The following is an 18592-nucleotide window of genomic DNA, read 5'->3' on the forward strand; positions in this document are numbered from 1 at the left end:
TTTATTAAGTGGCTTATACAGTATCCCATTTAAATTTGAAGCCCTCTTTTTCAGTTTTGTCCATAAGAGCTGGCTCAAAGTTCAGTTCACACAGATTAAAAACTAAACTAGTTCACATTCATTTCTACGTCTAGAGCTGCTCTGAGCTATTCCTTTTCAATAGAACCTCCTCCTGCCCACCCATCCCCAGCCCCCAATCATTGCTACATTACTGTATACGACTATATAATCCCAGACAGAGATTCATATTAAAAGCCAAGAAAAACCAATGAGTATTTGTTTTATGTGTATATGGTGTGATTTAGACTTAGGTGGAGGAACTTTTTGGCTGTTCACTCATAGTCTTACCCTTTCTTAATGATTTCTTGTGATCACCATTCACTCGCAGATATTTCGAAAGCCTGGTCGGATGCTTCAGCTCCATGTGTCGTTGTTAAATTTGTTGCAGATGTAGCTGATGATCAGTTCTCTGTTCAATGAACGGCGAACATTTAGCTTGTGCACAACATTGACATTTAGAATTGCATTTCTCATAAATTTCACATCACATTTCCATGTTAAGCCAGGTAAGTCTGTTATTTATGAGCAAGCAAGCAAGCAGGGCTAACTAGCATCCACTTGGATAGGTTTAGGAACAGAATGGAAGTTAATTAGCATAGCTTGCTAGCCTCCACTTTACAATTGAATACAAACTTAGCACAATGACAGTTCTCCCAAACAGCTTAAAGAGGACATGACCAACACTAGGTGAGATTGTTGAAAAAGGGGAAACGTTTGTAGGACTATGACATTATTAACAGAAGTTAACATCTTGCACAGTGACGCTGGCTCTCAGATGTCTGTCTGCTTAAATGCTATTTCTACAAATGCATCCTAAAATTATTTAGTCCTGGTTTGAGAAATGAAAAAATATGTAAAATCCCAGCAGTAGTTTATTTTTCTTTCCATAAAAATGATAATTCACATTTCAGTTCAACTTTAATATTGCACCTAGATTTAGGTTTAAAATTGGCTCAGTGTGTGTAGAGTTCAGAAAACACTCAAGAGACACTCTGTGATCTGTGTGCGCATCAACACTGGACTTCAAATAAAGCTTTACGAAGCAGAGCTGTTTCGACGGGACACTGAGCGTCTTTCAAACTGAACACGATTCTCGTTAATGAGGCATTGAGATTTAGACTGACAAATAAGTCAACATTAACAACTAAAGCTACAAAACAACGTGATTTCTCTATTCAAAGTAGATATGAATGCACATGATGAGGCGAATCAGATGGTTTGACAAACAAAAGCTCTGTTCTCTTGGTAAATATCAAATCACATGAACAAAACTTCAGTTCCTTTTCTTGATTGAATTCTTCATGGGGAAAAATAATTAATTGTTGGATTTGAGAAATGTTACAGCAATCCACATATGACTGCTTTTGAAACATTTTTCTCTAGTTTTCAGAGTGATTAAGAGGCACTTTGAGCCCTCGCACACAAGCATTAGTAATTGCAAAGCACATGAGAGGAGTAGTGTTATGCAGGTCCAAAGAATACCATCCCTTAATTTAGACTTTTGCACATTGAAGCAAAGATTTCAGATATTGTTTTAATATTCTAAAATCATATAATTAAAAACATCACAAATCACGCTGACCTATCTGACTCTCACACAGGTGCTGTGTAACATCACTAAAATAAGTGAAACCCATTTGGCTGCAGCTACATGTAAATGAGGTAGACTTAAAGAGCTCTCTGTTTTGTGAGTGATCTCTTCAAGGCAAAGATGATTATTCAGCCTGTAAAGGAATCGGTGAATTTGGTACAGATGACTTTGATGTCTGTCAAGTTCCATAGCAACATCAGCTAAATAAATGAGTCACAGTTAGAAGTCTGGATGGTGTGTTTTCATGCCCATGTAAGACTAAAAAGTTGATTGATTGATTTCAAATGTTGTGGAGTGGTATTAAGTAAATTATTACCACATTAAGACATAAAAAGAAAGTGTAATTAAATCAAACCATTGAAACTACAATATCATCATACATATTGCCAGACAAGAACATCAGTACTGAACAATTCTGCAAAACCACAGATTACGTTTAACAACAAACAAATCACTGACACGCAATGCCGGAGTTTACAATGTAATAAAGAAATAAAGAAAATAAGCTTTCTACCCTGAGCACATGAAATACAGTACCAATCAAAAGTTTGGACACACTTTCCAATTCAAATAAATGGGAAAGTGTCCATTTTTTATTTATTTGGATGACGACATTTTTTTTTTTTTTTTACATACAATTCCAAGCTTTTTTAAATACTCATTATCTACAATATCTGAAAGTAGGTTAGGGAGATGTAACAAAGACACTTGGTTAAGGTCAGGAAATATAATGGTTACTGTTAAACACAAGTGATAATTGCAGGTGTGTTACCAGAGGTGAAATCCTGTCTCCTCTTGGCCATTCCACCCATCAGTCTGACATCTTCCACACTGTTTCTTTGCACCTCCCTTCATCACTGATTTCTGCACTGCCATTCACATTGAATAAAAGCTTTTTAACTTTAAATATGTCTAATTATTGCTTGTCAGCTATGATGAGCGGGATGTCCGCTAATCAGAACGTCAGTGGTTTGATCCCCCGGCTCCCTCAGTCCGCAAGTGTCCTTGGGCAAGATACTGAACGAAAGCGTGTCCAGTCTTGTTCAGTGCTTTTAACTTCAAAAGTCACAAGATACTGAACAAGAAGTCCCAGCTGGGTTCATCACTTTTTAGTGTCCCCCCTGGAAACGCTTAAGTTGTGTTGTGAATATTTGCAGCACATGTGTTGTCAAATTGATTAAGACGTTTTCTGAATTTGCTTGTGTTTTGTTGACTTGCATGTTTTCTTAAGTTGCAGTGCATTGAGCTCTCAGGGCCATTGTAATTTTTCCTACACATATAGCACTTTTCTACCATGCATGCACATTAACACACCGGATGACACATCGGAGGCAATTTGGGGTTGAAGTGAGTAGAGCTCTCAGGGCCACTGTAAAAAAGCGCTGTTTGTGAATGGGTGTATGAAGCTTCTATGGTAAAGCCTTTTGAGTGGTCGATAAGACTAGTGAAACGTTATATAGCCTTACTGCAGTCTGTTTACCATATGTACAAGAAGAAAAGCAGGAATCAGTTGTTAGACTTCCATCTGGCTGTATGTGTTTATAAAGTTATTACAAGCTATTTGAGAATACACATCAAACTCTGCTTCTACTCGGCTGCATCCTAGTTTCAGGAAAGTCTGAAAGGTCACTGGCTGATTGGTCGATGGTATTGCTATTTGCTCATATTTCCATCTTCAGACTGTGCGCATATTCGTCAGTCTTCTCTGACTGGGAGATGCTTTATATGTTCATTTCTCTTCACAGCTTACATGCTTATTGTCCATCAAAACCACTAATGCACTTTTGATTTGAGTCATTCTTGAGCTGCCATGCCAGTAAGTACCCCCTCCACCACCACAACCACCCCGCCCCACCTCAACCCATCTCGCTCTTCCTTGCTTCTGAGTTTCACAGCAGATGACAAGACAATGGCAATTCATCTTCATCAACCCGTTCCGAATTGCCATTAACGTGCTGCTCTTTTTCCTTACATTATGCAGCTCGTCTCACTCACAAATGCATTCAGGGGAAAAGTACAATATCCTGAGAGGTGGGCATGTCATTTGTGGTTAATATCATCAAGACATTGAGGAAGAGTGGAGAGGAAGATGATTGGGCTAGTTTTTCCTGCAAATTCTCCTCATGTTTTTAATATGAAATTACCTGCTCTATCTATTAAATCACATCACAAAAGAGGTTTTAGAAATGGAATGTCAAAATAACCTATAGGTTTATTTCTCAGGTGTGAAATGTAATAATTCAACATAGAATATGGATTTATTCTTTGGGGAAAAGCCTCTGTGACTGCTCCACTCCCACACTATTTTCATATGCCTAACTGTGTGCCAGCGTAGTATACAGCCTTGAATTTAGATTAATTTAAAGTATAAAATTTCCAATCAATAGATGTAGGTGTATGAGTTTTAATGTTTAATGCTTTTCTATTTGTTTTTTTGTTTGTTTTTTCTTTCCATTTTTGATGTAGTGGATCTGAGACACATGCAGCATGTCTCCTGTGTAAATTATATATTTGTACACCTCTCTGAAACACAATAAAACACTGGAGGGCAATCCAATATACTGTATGTTCTGCATATGCTGTGATCACTGACCAGGTAAATTGTACTATTTACATCCACACTTCTGCAGACACAAATAATACCATTCTATAAACGCCACTGGGGATTGATGGACATATTTTGATTTACCTCTTCTATTCTTGCTTTTCTCTTCCTGAGAAATGCTTTGCCAAAAATATCTAGCTTCCTCTCTGCAGCACTCCAGTCCCTCTGGATACTGACAGCTGCCTGAATTACAAAGGTAGCAATGTGAGTAATGAACCAACTGAAATCTCATCATATAGAGTGACTTTGAGTTACCCAGAGCAGCCCCCCTGACCCTAAACCCAGCCTCTGAGCCTCACCAAATGAGCTTTTCATTTACTATTCAGAAATCAGAATGAGGCATGTTGCAGGCACAGAGGTGCTCCGAAGAACTGCACTGCATGCAAACGTGGTTTTGCATTCCTTAAGCCCAACAAATCAGCAATTCTGTTCCAAGCTTATTTGCATACAGTACTCACATATTCTGCCTATGTGCACGGCGTGAAAGTACAAATTTCATTGCAGTCCTGTTTGATGCTGATGAAATTGTTTGGAACTTAGTTGAAGTGAAGATACATGCTTTCATGAAAATCTTTTCTGGATTCCTGTGAAGAAAAACATGTTATTATTTAATGACCAACACTTTGATCTGGCTGATATATAATGCAGCAGTATTAAAGACCAAGTTTAGCAGAGCTGATTAGAGTTGTCTGGAAAATGAAACATTGAACATTAAATTCAGGTTTTGACAGAAAATACCAGATTTGAAGATAGCAGGGACCAAAGAAGATGCCAAATAAAATGGGTGACAGCTTGAAATATGATGTTGTTTGTAGTTTGAACAAATAATTCAGTTAAAAAGTCTGTTGTGAGAAGACTTTAAGATTACTCTACCTACTCAGCAGCTGTGGAGATGCAAGTGAAATGTGCTTTCAACCTGATCAAAGATTGAATAAGAATATATGTTCGTTGGACATGGACATTGTGTGCTTAACAGAAAATTCACTTTTTTACTACCACTGAAGTTCCAGTTTATAGTGTGTTTATTGTGGAAATCATGAGTATCCCCACAGATTCACTTGAACTCATGTGATTAGTTGTGCATATAGTTGCCGGGACATAAAGCCACCGTCACTTAAACTCAAGGCCCAACTCACGAACCCCTGCATTCCTGAAAGTCCTACTGGAGGTTGTGATTTGTGATTCTGTCACTTTGGCGGTTCTTTTGGATGTTTGTCTGCCCGCCCTCAATGCTGTCTTCTGTTTACGAATTGTATCGCAACCAATCACACTTCTTGCTTAATTCATATGGAGTACTCATTTGGACAGTGCTGTTACTTATTTATAACAGAATTATTATATTATTATTATACATATATTATGTAGGTGTTTTAATTAGAAAGTTCAGTCGCTGCTAACCAGCTAGCCCCGGCTTGTCCCACTTCGTCCTCGTCCCATGGACGTACTGTAACTCCATCAACTTGGACTGCATTTGGTGACGGTAGTTCTTGTTCTGCTCCAGCGGAGAACTGGTACATGTGCCACTACATCAAACTCGAAGGCCGCAGAGCACAACAAGGACTGCCGGCGCCAGCTGCAGTTAGCGGGCTAGCTGTTAAACAATTAACAATGGTCTGGTTAGCAGCGATTGAACGTTGAAAATTAAAGTAAGGTCGTCCACCATATAAATTCAAATCGCCCACCCCTACTACACGGTGTCAATGTTTTTGACACTGTCACAGGGCTTGTTTGCAAACAGTTGCCTATTTACACAAATAGGAGATTTGGCGAGTTGTGTTTCCAACCACCTTTCAAATTAAGTCCAATGTTAACTCTCGTTTTTGCTCTAGTTTTGCCCTCAACTCTGAGGGAAAATATCTGGCTCTTTAGCTTCTAAATGTTCCACCATGTTCGCCAGCAAATTGATAACTGTCTGTCTGCCGTCTGGCAAAGTACAGTGGGTTTTTTGACCATTTCATTGAAAACAACTTCCTGCTGATGCTGGAAACGGTGCTGATGAGAGCAGCAAGAGTGAATCAATACAGCTGCAGATTGTCAAACCGAAACAATAAGCTGAAAGATGTTGAAATGTTCCATAAAGCTGTGGGGACACGCAGAGTCGGGTAATCATTTTCTTTAGGTTCAACAGTACAAGTGTCAGTAGACAATGCACAGGCCAGGTGTCCCACTGCAATTTACTCAAAAACTGCAATTTTCTAGTGTAAAAATATTTATGATAGCTTTTAAATCTGACCCATCTTCAATACTCTTACTCAGGAGGACAAACTATTTAAATTAAAATGTTGTTATAATAAATGTTCTTTAAATGCATCATTATCACTACAGCTACACTGCTATTAAAGGAAAACATCTTGGGAGCACTTTGGTGCAGCATTGAAGGTCAAGAGTTACTGAGGTGAAAACTGTGATTATCCTCTGCTGTTTCGTCCTTTTGTGTCACGTTGTGTTTTATGTCTCTTGAGTAACGAAGCATCCACTCTCGAGTCAGGTGTCGTACAGGTTGATGCCATAACAACGGCTGCGTAGCAGAACTTCTTTACTCCACTGAGGAGGGAATCAAGGGCTTCAGATCTCATAATTAGCCTGGGACCTTCTCTATCAATGAATGCTTGAAGGACTGGCTGTCAGTTATTTATTTGAAAACAGGCCATTTCTTGTCTGGGTGTGTTCAAAATGTTTTTCTTTAAGACAAGCAGTTAGCCAGACAGATAGGTGAGTAATTCTGAGAGCAGAGCTGTTATTGTGTACACAATAAAGCTGGATCAACTTCTCTCTTGCGCAGTGTCAACAAAAAGCATTATAAGCTTCACAGAAGTAGTTGTTTATGGCAGAGCTTTTATATTCAACTGTACAGGCATTGTTGCTGTTGTCCTCTACTGTAAAATATATTGCTTAAGTGTCCGCCCCCCCCTGTGTAGCAACAAAAAACGGAGTGAATGGAAAAATTTAGACCCAACTCGACTGTCATCTTCATCTGTTGCTACCTGAAGCACGTAGCACGTCTTATCTGCAGAGTTGTTTACTTATTCAACACCTGACTGCTGCCTCCAGTCATACAAAGGAGAGGATTATGAGGAATTAACACTTTTTTAAAAAAACACCACTGTCATTGTCATTTTTGGATTCAGTCGCTGTGTTTGAAGATGTAACCTGAAGCGAGAACAACTGCCACGATGTTCACATAGGAACAATAAACACATGTCAAGGCTACTGTCTCACGCAGTGTGAAGCCAAAAAGAAATGTGTGTCTTATGAAAGTGGGGGAAAAAAAGGATGACGGTCAGTTGGGGTCATTTTTAATAAAGGTGTTAGAATTTCTGTGGCATCAAGAATATGCTAATTGACTAATTGCTTAACACCGCGGCCGTTACATTTCATACGCCTGTCAAGCTTTCCAGTACAGCACAGTTTACAGGTTACAGTCATAACAGTGGCAGATTTACTAGTCTGAACTGGCAGTTATTTTTGAAACAATGCATTTTGAGCTTTTGAGCATTCATCACATGCTGTTTATGCTGGTAGTTATAGAATCTCACCAGCACAGATCGTGGTCTCCGGGTGAAGGTGGACTCTGGGGCCAGCGAGCGGTGTGCTCCCTCCAAATTCAGGCGGCAGTTTTTGGGAGCCAGGTCTCAAAAAGCAGCGTTGGATCATTGCCTTCAATGCCCTCAGGGAGTACGATAATGCAAATGTTTTTCCTTCTCCCACTGTTGAGTTGTTCAGGGTGCACAAGCTGTGATAGTGCGCCCAGCTTGTCCTCAATAACTTTAGAGATGTTAGCTGTAATTTCATGAATTGCCTCACAAACTACTGGTTCAAGTGAGCTAACGGCACTAGCTCCGGTGTTAACTCCAGAGGTTTGTTGGCTCGGCTCGTCCGAGACTTTGGAGAGTGGGTGTTTCCTGCATGGCATGTTGTCAGCCTGCCTCAAAAAGTAGTTGTTAAGGCTCATTGTAGGCTATGAAGTTATGAAAGTTTGTAGAGTGTTGGGTAAAATGTATGAATCAGTAAATTGGCACACCAGCTCTCCTGAACAAGACCGTCCTTCAAGCTGCCATCTTGAAAACCCCAGCTAGTGTAAACTAACGCTGTCATTCTCCAACTCCCAGTTTTTAATGTTAATTGTTAAATATGGGGACGTACACGTGAATGGTTGTACCAGAAATAGTTGTGTATAGACACTAAAAGAGAGTTGGAGAGAGAAACTTCTTTCTCACTTCCACATAGCTGGAGTGAAGCATGTGAATATTGGATTTTCAGTTTCGGACAGTTACAGAGATTGTCAGACACAGTCTCTCCCCCCAGTTCTGACATTGAAAGGTGTGGGATTGAGGGGTTTCCAAAGCTATTTGACCACCTTACAGAAGCATACAAGCAGACTAACACAAGTGTGGCTGGAGTTGCTGGAGTGTAAACTTTCCCAAACTAAATAAAGTGCACAACAGTGTCCGTGTTGTTACAAACTCTGAAATAAAAGTATCTTTACTTCCACAGGGTGGATGTTCCAGTCCTCTATATAACCTGTAAGCCCTCAAAATAATGCCGTTAGCTAATGGCAAGCTGCTTGCTTGTGGAGGTGATGCTCAGCTCCTGTAGGTAGTAAGTAAGCTACCCAAACATCCTATTTGCACCTAGGTGCTTAGATTGAACAATTTCAGCTCATGATTGTTATTTTCGTGTAAAGAAAAACATGTAATGAAATGTAAAGTACAAAAAGAGCTTTGAAATGTCTGCACCTTTTACTTAGTTGCTGTTTAAATACATATATTTCCCTGCAGCTGACTGAATGTTTTAGATTTACATGATTTTTTTGGTGTTGTGTAGCTATGAGAGCAGAGTTGCATGGTACTAATACAGTATGCAGTATCCACTTGGCAAGATTGTTGAAAAAGCAGTGCAAATCCATAATGTAACACAGCACATGCAAAATAATGTGTTTTTTTTTTTAAGTATGGGTCTTGTGAATACCTTTCACCACGTCTGGGATGAATGTTTTGTTCTGTTTAGAGAAGGCTGGTGTTTTGTTTTACTTGGATTACTGAGTTATAATTCAGTTCAGGGGGTTATGTGTCCCACTGGATGCAATCAAAGTGAACGGTGCTCTGCATATCTCAAACCAAGTGCTGGCAACAATCTGCGTGAAGTGCTACACTGTTTAGAGACAATATATTCAATCACAATTCGCTGTTGTCCTCTGAAATGCCAGCAGAAAGGTCAGAATTAAGTTTGAAATTCCACCCAGCGCACCTGCCATCATATAGCTTTGAGGACAATGGGAACTCATGTAGCTTAAATCCTCCTTTTCTGCAGTAGAGTTTTGTCCCACAGCTACATGACCCAAAAATCACAGAGTGTAAAAGTTCCCCCGATAACCTTCTGTTTGCCGTCTAATGAAGTTCATATAAATTTGAGAGATATGCAGTTTACTTAAAATGACTTTCTTGCAGGATGGTTCTTATCTCGTAAACAGTCTGTCTGACAGCCTAAACACACCCCGAAACAAATCAAGCTGCAGTGGCAGATAGCCCCCCCCCCCCGCAAATGATTTTAGGATCAGATTCATTAACAAAGGGTATTATTGCTTTTTCAAGACATAATATGACTTCACAAAACCAGTTTCAACCCATTTACTGCTGCTTTAATTCCAAAGAAATGCAACATGGTAGAAAAAAAAAGGCATTTTGAAACCTGTGTTCATTGATTATTGGTAATTAATAATGACACAGTCACATTTTTTTTTTTATTCCAAATGTTTGGTATTCATGGAATTGTAGCATCACAGTATATCCTGCACATATCCATGAGTGGTGGGCAAGTATTTTAAGGCAGATACATGCCAAAACACTGAGCTAGAGCCATGTTATTGTATAATTATAGATTTATTTTATTTTGTAAGTAGTGATTGATATATGATATGATAATATGATTTCCAAATTGTAGTGATACAATTGAATGAATGCAACCAGCTGTGTTATACACCATCAGTTCAGCTTGCTTCCTTAGAACTTCCCTCATGGGTTCTGATCTTGTGTTTTTTTTTTTTTTGTGCGTCATCAATGCCCAAAGTCTGCTTTTGATGATTTCCTTTGAAAGTTATCGCCATACTCATCGTACTTTCAAGTAAGTCAAATGGGTCAACATCCGCATCATGTGGCAATCACAACATACAATTGTAAACATATAGTGTTCATTTTATATTTACACCATTCTGTGCATTTGAAATACTACTCTGAGCATCTCTCCCAAAAATAAATAAGGAAAAACTGCCCAAGGAAAAAAACCAACAACTTTAGGCTCATATTAAAGGCCTGATGATAAAATCAGGTCTCTCTGGTGAGAATATAATGAAAGTACATAGTTAGAGTTTCCACAACAGTTTCCACAGTGGATGAGCTTGAGTACCCACTTTAGCCCCACCTCTACTGAGCAGTGGTTGATTTGCAAAGAGACAGAAATCAAAGAACCAAAATCAAAAAAGAAAGATTATATGATATTTAGATATAGATGTATACAAAGGCTGAAAAGTAGTTCCTGCAAAAAATGTGTAAATTTTTAAAATTTTTTTGAACATATGAGACAATAAATGCTAATGAAAATCTTAGACAGATATGCAAATATAAACAAACTTGTTTTAAGACTTGAATAAAGTGTAATTCTTGATACTTTGGGAGCCATTTGACATGTTTCAATAATCAATAATCACAATAATCAAGTGAAAGGTACCAGGTGCCAGGTAGATTTGACTGAAAAATCCGGGTTTTTATGGTTTTACAGTTTCTTTTCTATTTATTATTATTCATCATTACTTTAACATCCAAAATTGAAAATATTCCAATTAAATTAAATCATATTATAAGTTTAAGTCAAGATGTAACTCTAAAAATAATAGAAGTAATAATTTGGAACTTTTGAAGCATGTTCATAAGATGATTTAAAACTCTGTTTTTTGTTTATAATCATTTCAGTCAAAGAAAATACATTCCATCACCTCCTGGCACTTGTTTTTTTATGTGACATATTTCTACAGGAAGCTGAGAAAAGGTTAGTCAGTGTCCTATTTGCAGTAAACTGGGACTGAACAATACAGAGAGAAAACAGGGCAAAACAATCGACCTTGGTCAAACTATAAATAGCATGTGCCAATGTGAATAGCAGCATTCAAAAAAGAAGCATACAAGACAGACCAACACATTACAGTTCTGAAACTTCATATGACCAGAAGAAACTCTTTTCGAAATAGCAGCAAATATGACTGACGATACTGACTCTGTTTTAACTTTAAAACTGAAAACTAAACTGACTTGATACTGCCGAAAATATGGGTTTGACACATATTTATTCACAATGCAGAATTCCCTATATGTTGTGTGCTACAATAAATACATGTTATAAAGTATATACTGCACATACCATATGGCCAGCTTCAAAAAAATGAAATTATTTTAAACATCATGTTTATATATCACATACCAGCACTTGGGGGCTGGAGTGTGATATAAAGGAAAGTTATTTCACTGTTTATTAGTGTATTAGAATAACAATTTATTGACTTAACCAACCACTTATGGAAAAAGTTTTTTTAAATGGTCATTAATGAATGATGAATACGTTAATTCATATTGAAAATAATTTACAATAATTTCTGTTGCTTTATTTACTAACGGGTGTTCTTGTCATATTCTTTTGTGTTTTGTAAATGAAAGAAATTCAGTTAGCTTGTGTGCTATCCTAAAAACGAAATAAGTCCATCTAAAAGAAAAAACAGGACCTCTGATTGGCCAACTGAAAAGGGAATTTTGCTGACTAGCCAATGACAACTGAAATACCCTTTTCAAAAATTAAAATTTTTATATTTTATTTAAGTCAGAATTCTCCAATACATTAATTAATTGGGACATTTAATGTTCACATTAAAACATTTTAAACCCATAGATTACCATTTGCATCATTTAAATACTAAATTAAATAATAATAGACCTATCATTAACTACTAATGTGAGCAGAGACAAATGTAAGGTAATGTAGACCCAAAAAACAAACACTATTTCACTATTATGACTATTTCAGTTTAGCAAAAGAAATGCACATAGTGTCATAAAAAATTGCATTAAATTGTTGATTTAATAAAGACCGTCAGTCTTGTTTTAACAGAGCTGCAATATTAACATCAGTGTTCAGTTTTCAACCTTGTTTCCTTGTGCAGCTGTTGGTATGAAGTGTGACACATCCATAGCTGTAAACATTCAGGAGGCTGATTGAGCTGCACAGTGATTTCATTTCTACCTTTACGTCTTTATTCACATCCAAAAGCTGAAAAATCACTTCTCTCAGAGGCTTTCATGGTCATGAAAATTGACAGTGATGCCAAGGGCAACTTATCAATCACTGACCAAAAAATAAATAAATAAATAAAAAATCTAAGCAGACAGCAAACAACACTTAGCAACATAAATCTGACCAGTTAAAGTGAACACCCAAAACACATCAGAGAGGAACGTGATAGGGGTGCGTATTATTATTTCAGGTTGAAATGATCATTTAAAATAAGCTCCAAAAGAAACAAGCCTCTGCAAGCTTCTGGGTTGATTTTTAAAAAGTGTAGCTGCACACTGCACCAGCAGCACATACTGCAGTAAGGCCAGCAGTAACTCTGCTGTAGACATGAAGGGGACAGCCATCACATACTGTAAGAGCGCACACCGAGCTCAAGAGCAACAATTAAACAATTTATTCATTCATCATTTATCCCAGGCTGCCCAGTGAAAGCTATATATGCTCACCAACTGTGACAGGAATAGGTTTATTATCAGCCTCTTAACCAGTTAACATTCTCTGATGGCCATTAAACTTTATTAAGATCCATAAACCATGAGTTGACTTGTGCAAGATTTATTATAAATACACAGGTTGAAATTACATTTATATACCACACATTTTCAGCAGAAGATAACGTTTTAAGAGAAATGTAATGGCGCCTGAACAAACTGTAAATTGTTCAATAACAACATATTTTATTTGTTTTCCCCATAATATCCACTCTTGCAATAAAATATCCACTTGTACTGTAGCAGGTCAAGCATTATTAACATTTTTATAGTTGTATTTATAGGCACAATGTCAGGGAAAGATTATGGTATTTGTTGAATATTGAAAAAGGCAACAGTGACTTGAAAAATTATTTACTTTATTAACATGTAACCAAAAATGATGATGATCTTTCCCTAACCTCATACCTGGAATCACTGATTTTTTTTCTGGTCACTTGGAGGCAGCAGAAACGCGCTGTAAACACAACACTAACATATATTTTCACCTTTTAAGATGACGTGGTGAACTTGTTAGCAAACAGTTGCCTATTTACACACCCAGCAGGTACGGAGCAGCATCAGCATTCATTTGGATTTTTGCTTCTGGCCACCTGATGGATGTTAAATGTATTATTCACTCTTCTTTTATAGCGCTGTTTTTGGTCTCCACCAACTCTTGCTCCACTATGTTCACCAGCTCGTCAGTAACATTGTGCTGTTTGGTGCTGATGAGAGCAGTGACGGTGACAGTAGCAGGCCATAAAAAAAAAGTGAAACTGCATAGCTGTGGGTTCATCACTACGAGCAAAGAAAGAATTACATTTCCCTTAATATGCATGTGGCAAAACAAAATGGTGGAATATAAATGTAACATCAAAGAGACAAGGTGGACAGGTAAGATAAACTGACCACTAGAATTCATCAAAAGCATAACACTAGTATCAGTAGTGAGTCTAAATGATCAGACACGGTGAGACACTATGGGCCCCTGGGCATGGACATGTTAAAGGCCCCACAAGTCCCTAAATAGGAGCAAGTCCCCCATATTGAAAGAAACTCAAAATGGCAACAAGGTCAAATTTTGTGTCTCTCTGTGGTTGTTTGGCGTCTTGGTGTCTCTCTGTAGTTATTTAGCAGCTCCTTGAGGTTATTTTGTGTGTCATCTTATATCTTTGTGGTTATTTGGCATTATTCTTCTGTTAGTCAGTTTATGTCTCTTTTTAGTTGTTTTGCATTTGTTTATAGTCATTTAGTGTCTCTTTGTGGTTGTTTGGCATTATTTTATAGTTATTTTATGTATCATTTTAGTTCTTTTGCAGTTTCGTAGTTATTTGATGTCTCTTTGTGATTGTTTGGTGTCTCTTTTTGTGGTCATTATGTGTCTCTTTGCAGCTGTCCTGCATCTATTTTTAATTGTTTGGTGTCTATTTGTAGTTGTTTTGCAGCTGTAGTTATTTGATGTCTCATGGTAGTTGTCTTGCATCTATTTGTAGTTGTTTTTATTTGTGGTCATTCTCTTTCTCTTTGTGGTAATTTTGCATCTCTTTCAGCAACATTTTGGAGGTGAAGCCTAGGGGGCCCCCTGATCTGTTGGGGCCCTGGGCCTGTGCCTCATGGGCCCATTCAGTAATCCATCAGTGCCTCTTGTCATTAATCACTCTTGTCATTGATTCTTGTCATGAATCCCCCTCAAATTCAAATTAATTAGTTAAATCAAGTCATCCTCCATAAACATGGATCTAGGTTATCAGTGACCCATCATCCCTCTTGTTTGACTTGGGACAAGTAGCTCCAAAGAAAAAGAAATACCCCCCAATACTAAGCAATGTTAAAACTTTGGTGATGACAAGTCACACAAATAACACAGGCATATAGAATTTACACCCAAGAGGCAGATGTACTAGAATGCAACAGTTGTCATGAAAAAAATCAGTATGCTAAACATATTCCAACAGGTCAAAGTTTGAAGAGTACTTTTGGGATGTTTTAGTGTTCCTCTCTGAGGCTGCTTGAGTGACAGGAACATAGAGCGGGATAAGGAACATTTCAAGTCTCTTTCATCTGGACAGGGACTCAGCACTTCAGAGAATGCAAACGATTTCCCAAAGTCTTATTTCCTCTCTCTGATGTTATCCATTTCCATTTATCATAATTCAACCATTTGTCAAGATCCGACCGATGCAGCAGTAATGTTTTGATTATACAGTGACAACACATTATGAAGAAGTCAGTAAGCTTACAATCTTCTTTTCTTACAGAGGGAACACGAGAAAGCCAGAAAACGTTGAGTACTGCCATCCACCGACTAGGTTTCCCTTCTCCAGCTTTAGATAGACTTTGTCCTCCTTTTCTAGATAAAGCAGAACTCCATTGGTGGCCGCCTCGCGAGTCACATCTTTGTCACCCGCAAAGGCAGAGATCACTGGTTTCCCATTCAACATCAGGTTCACCTGGACAATCCAAAAAATTAACAATAAGCAACCGTAATGGAAAAGGAATAGTAATAGAAGATCTGCTTATGCATAGTTTACTTAACAACAACAGCAAATACGTACAAAAATAAACATATTAATAATAATGAAAATGATAATAATAATAAGGATAGTCGTTTAAAATACTTTTACAATATGCTAATACAAACTTTGAATTAAAGTTTAGAAATTATTTGGTGTAATTTGTGTTTTTGTTATTGCTGGCACATATATTGATTTTTCGAAATATTGTTTTTTTTCTGTGTTGTGCTGCTGATAAATTTCAGTTCAGTTTTAGATGTGATTGGTTTTTCTTTTGGTGAGCTGTCTTTATGAGCCCTTTGGGGTTTTTATAAATCTCAATAGCATAATCATTTTTTCTATAATGCATTATAATGTTTTTGTGTGAGTGCCTTGTTAATTGTGCAAAAAAACTAAATTAAATTGTAACAAAATTAAAGCACTTCAGCACTACATTTAAATGAAATACAGCAAATAAAAGTATGAAATAGAACAAAATAGCCAATACCCCAAAATACAAGAAAATAAGATGAAAAAAATTATACATAAAAATGAATAAACCAATTAAAAAATTTTGCGATTAGCAATTTTTTACATTCTTTTTAAGAGGTTTTGAAAAGTATGTGCAAAGTGAGAATATGTCACTAACTTTTTTTTAATTTGCAAATAACTTTAACAAAATGATCAAATACAAAAATAAAAAACAAAAAACCTTATTATAATTAGTATTACATTTACAAATCATGGTTCAATTTTACATTGTCTATGCTTTATCTCTTTTAGTTATTAATGGTGTCAATACTAATAATACTAAACTTAAAGGGAGGGTCCAGATAAAACAATGATTTGCTTAGAGAGATAGTCGCCCCCCCCGCCCCCAGTCCCAACAATGAAACATTTTTCCAACTCAATCCATTGTACTGTAGCTGTGTGAAGTAAACAGAAATGATACCTGTATGGTTTGACTCTGGTACACTTTAATGACATGGAAGTTAAAACTGTAGATTCCTTTTCTCGGGGACAAAAATACTGATTCAAATGTGAAGTAGTTTCCTATATTCACAAGAACCTATGAGAGGAAGACAAAAAAGACACTGTGACAAAGGTGTTTATATAGTCAGCACCTCAACAAAGGTTTTAATTTAAAGTCGCACAGGATTGACTGTAGTGACTACCAGGCTTCCCCCTTGTTCAGACACAAACTGAATGCGACACAATTCAAAAGACATTTAATTCAACCTTTTGTCTGAATGGATTAAAACACAACATTTAACTATTCTACTTCACGAGAAAACAATATGATGTTTGATCAAAGAAATTTGATGAGAAATGAATCTTGTTGTTAGATTTTATAGACAAAAGAGGGATTTTCCCAGACTTTACCCTGAAAAGAATCAAGCTTGAAAAAATCAGAAGCTTTATTCATCCTGCTTCTTTAAGTGGCACATGCGGAGTAACCTAATGCATATCATAGACTTTTAAAAAAGCACATATTCTTACTGTTACTTAAATGATGCACTCTGTATGTAAGTCAGAATATACAGCGTAGTACTTAACGCTGTCTCATGAGGCCTACAGTATTTACACTGATACAGAAAATGAACTCCTTTTGGTCATGATTGATGGAGGCAGGAGAAGCTGCTGTCAGTACCTGCAGAGTCTCAAACACACCAGTCCCACCTGTTCAAGACACCCCTGCAGGCTCAGCCAGAACCTTTGACAAATGTTGCTTTCATAGCAACAGCATGCACATGATCCACACCAATCAGATTACTTGCAGTGCGTTATGACACCAAAAACATCACGTTATGTAATTTAAATGAGAGGGCAGAGGATCAGTTGAGTGATATTGTTACAAACACCTTTACGCGCGGCCCACCGCTGGGTGACTAATCAAATCCTTGTTGTTTGTGCTGTTGCTTGATTTGTTCGGGTGTATTATGTTATGGTGATTGAGTGTGCGCGTGTACGTGCGCGTGCGCATGGTGGGGGTATAGCTTTGAGGCACAACTGATAGGTTCGTGCAGGCTCTGCGGGAAGCCTGCCCTCAGACATAATCCAGTCACTTTCCAACCTGCCTGCATGTGATTATGTGCACTTGTAGGCTATAGTATCCTCATGCCAACTGCTGCCAGACTCAAACTAAACTCTTAAAACTGCCATGACACTTTAATGTTTTGCATTACATCTCAGAACTGAGCTAAAGGTGGAAGATTTATTAGAAATCAAAGGACTGAAATTGACCAAGACAAAGTATAAGGTTTTGACAGACAGGGAAATACAGAAAAAGTGTTATAAAAGGCAAACTTAACCACTTTTTAACATTTGTACTGTTCAATAAAATGATCTTAACCTGATCGAAGTAGATTATTCTTGTTTTGTTGCTCATCTCCGAGGGCTCATGGTTGTTGCTCCGGACTGCAGAGAAAGCCACCTTGGAGTTGGCGGCGCGCACTGAGATGCCTAGCGGAGAGGACGAAGCCTTCCAGTCCGTGGTCGGGTTCGAGTCGCACACCACGAGGCATTTACCCTCCAGGACGATCGGTTCCGTGTCATTCTGACCACTCGCCATCTCAAAGATCACAGTCCAGCCGAGCATCAGTATGAGGGAGTTCACCATGGCGCTCTCTCTCTCTCTCTCTCTCGCTCTGACAGCTGTGCCAGCGCCGATTCGAAAAAGAGAGACCGTCTCCTGCACCACACAAGTTTCCGAGTCCCCTCCACTGGTCTCTCCCGCCGCAGACGTGTCTGACGCTGTTGGATTCTCTTATTGGATCCTTAGATGTGCCATATCCGAGTTAGACATTAACAAAAAAAAAACTAACGAATCCTTATTAAGTATAAACCTTATTTTGAAGTCCACGGAGTGAGAGAGATCACTGACTGTTGTCTATGCGTCTCATTTTCAGGCAGACTTTATTTTAAAGCTCGAGGATGAGACAAAAGTACACCATGTGAAATGTTTTAGGGGAGACTGGTCCAATCTGAGAGGCGAATCAGTCGATGAATCGTCCATAGCCCTCACTCCCACTCCGAA

The 18592-nt window shown here is 37.9% G+C and overlaps 1 protein-coding gene across 1 annotated transcript; it reads right to left on the reverse strand.

Moving 5' to 3' along the window:
• Nucleotides 1-13129: 13129 nt before the first annotated feature.
• Nucleotides 13130-18592, reverse strand: cbln4 (cerebellin 4 precursor). The gene is made up of 3 exons (XM_023392941.2): nt 17909-18592; nt 16508-16624; nt 13130-15513 (listed from the first exon to the last, which is right to left on the reverse strand). Exons 1-3 carry the CDS (start codon nt 18173-18175, stop codon nt 15316-15318), a joined length of 582 nt encoding a protein of 193 aa, XP_023248709.1. The 5' UTR covers nt 18176-18592; the 3' UTR covers nt 13130-15315.

This window comes from Seriola lalandi, unplaced genomic scaffold, assembly GCF_002814215.2.
Source record: "Seriola lalandi dorsalis isolate HSWRI2012SDOR001 ecotype SW California unplaced genomic scaffold, Sedor1 jcf7180002054927, whole genome shotgun sequence".
NCBI lineage: Eukaryota > Metazoa > Chordata > Actinopteri > Carangiformes > Carangidae > Seriola > Seriola lalandi.

Coding starts and splice junctions, on each gene's coding strand:
- cbln4 (XM_023392941.2), bottom strand. CDS start 18,175: ATGGTGAACTCCCTCATACTGATGCTCGGCTGGACTGTGATCTTTGAG. Junction 16,625..17,908: donor GAATAATCTACTTCGATCAG/GTTAAGATCATT, acceptor TTCCTCTCATAG/GTTCTTGTGAATATAGGAAA. Junction 15,514..16,507: donor ACCAGAGTCAAACCATACAG/GTATCATTTCTG, acceptor TGGATTGTCCAG/GTGAACCTGATGTTGAATGG.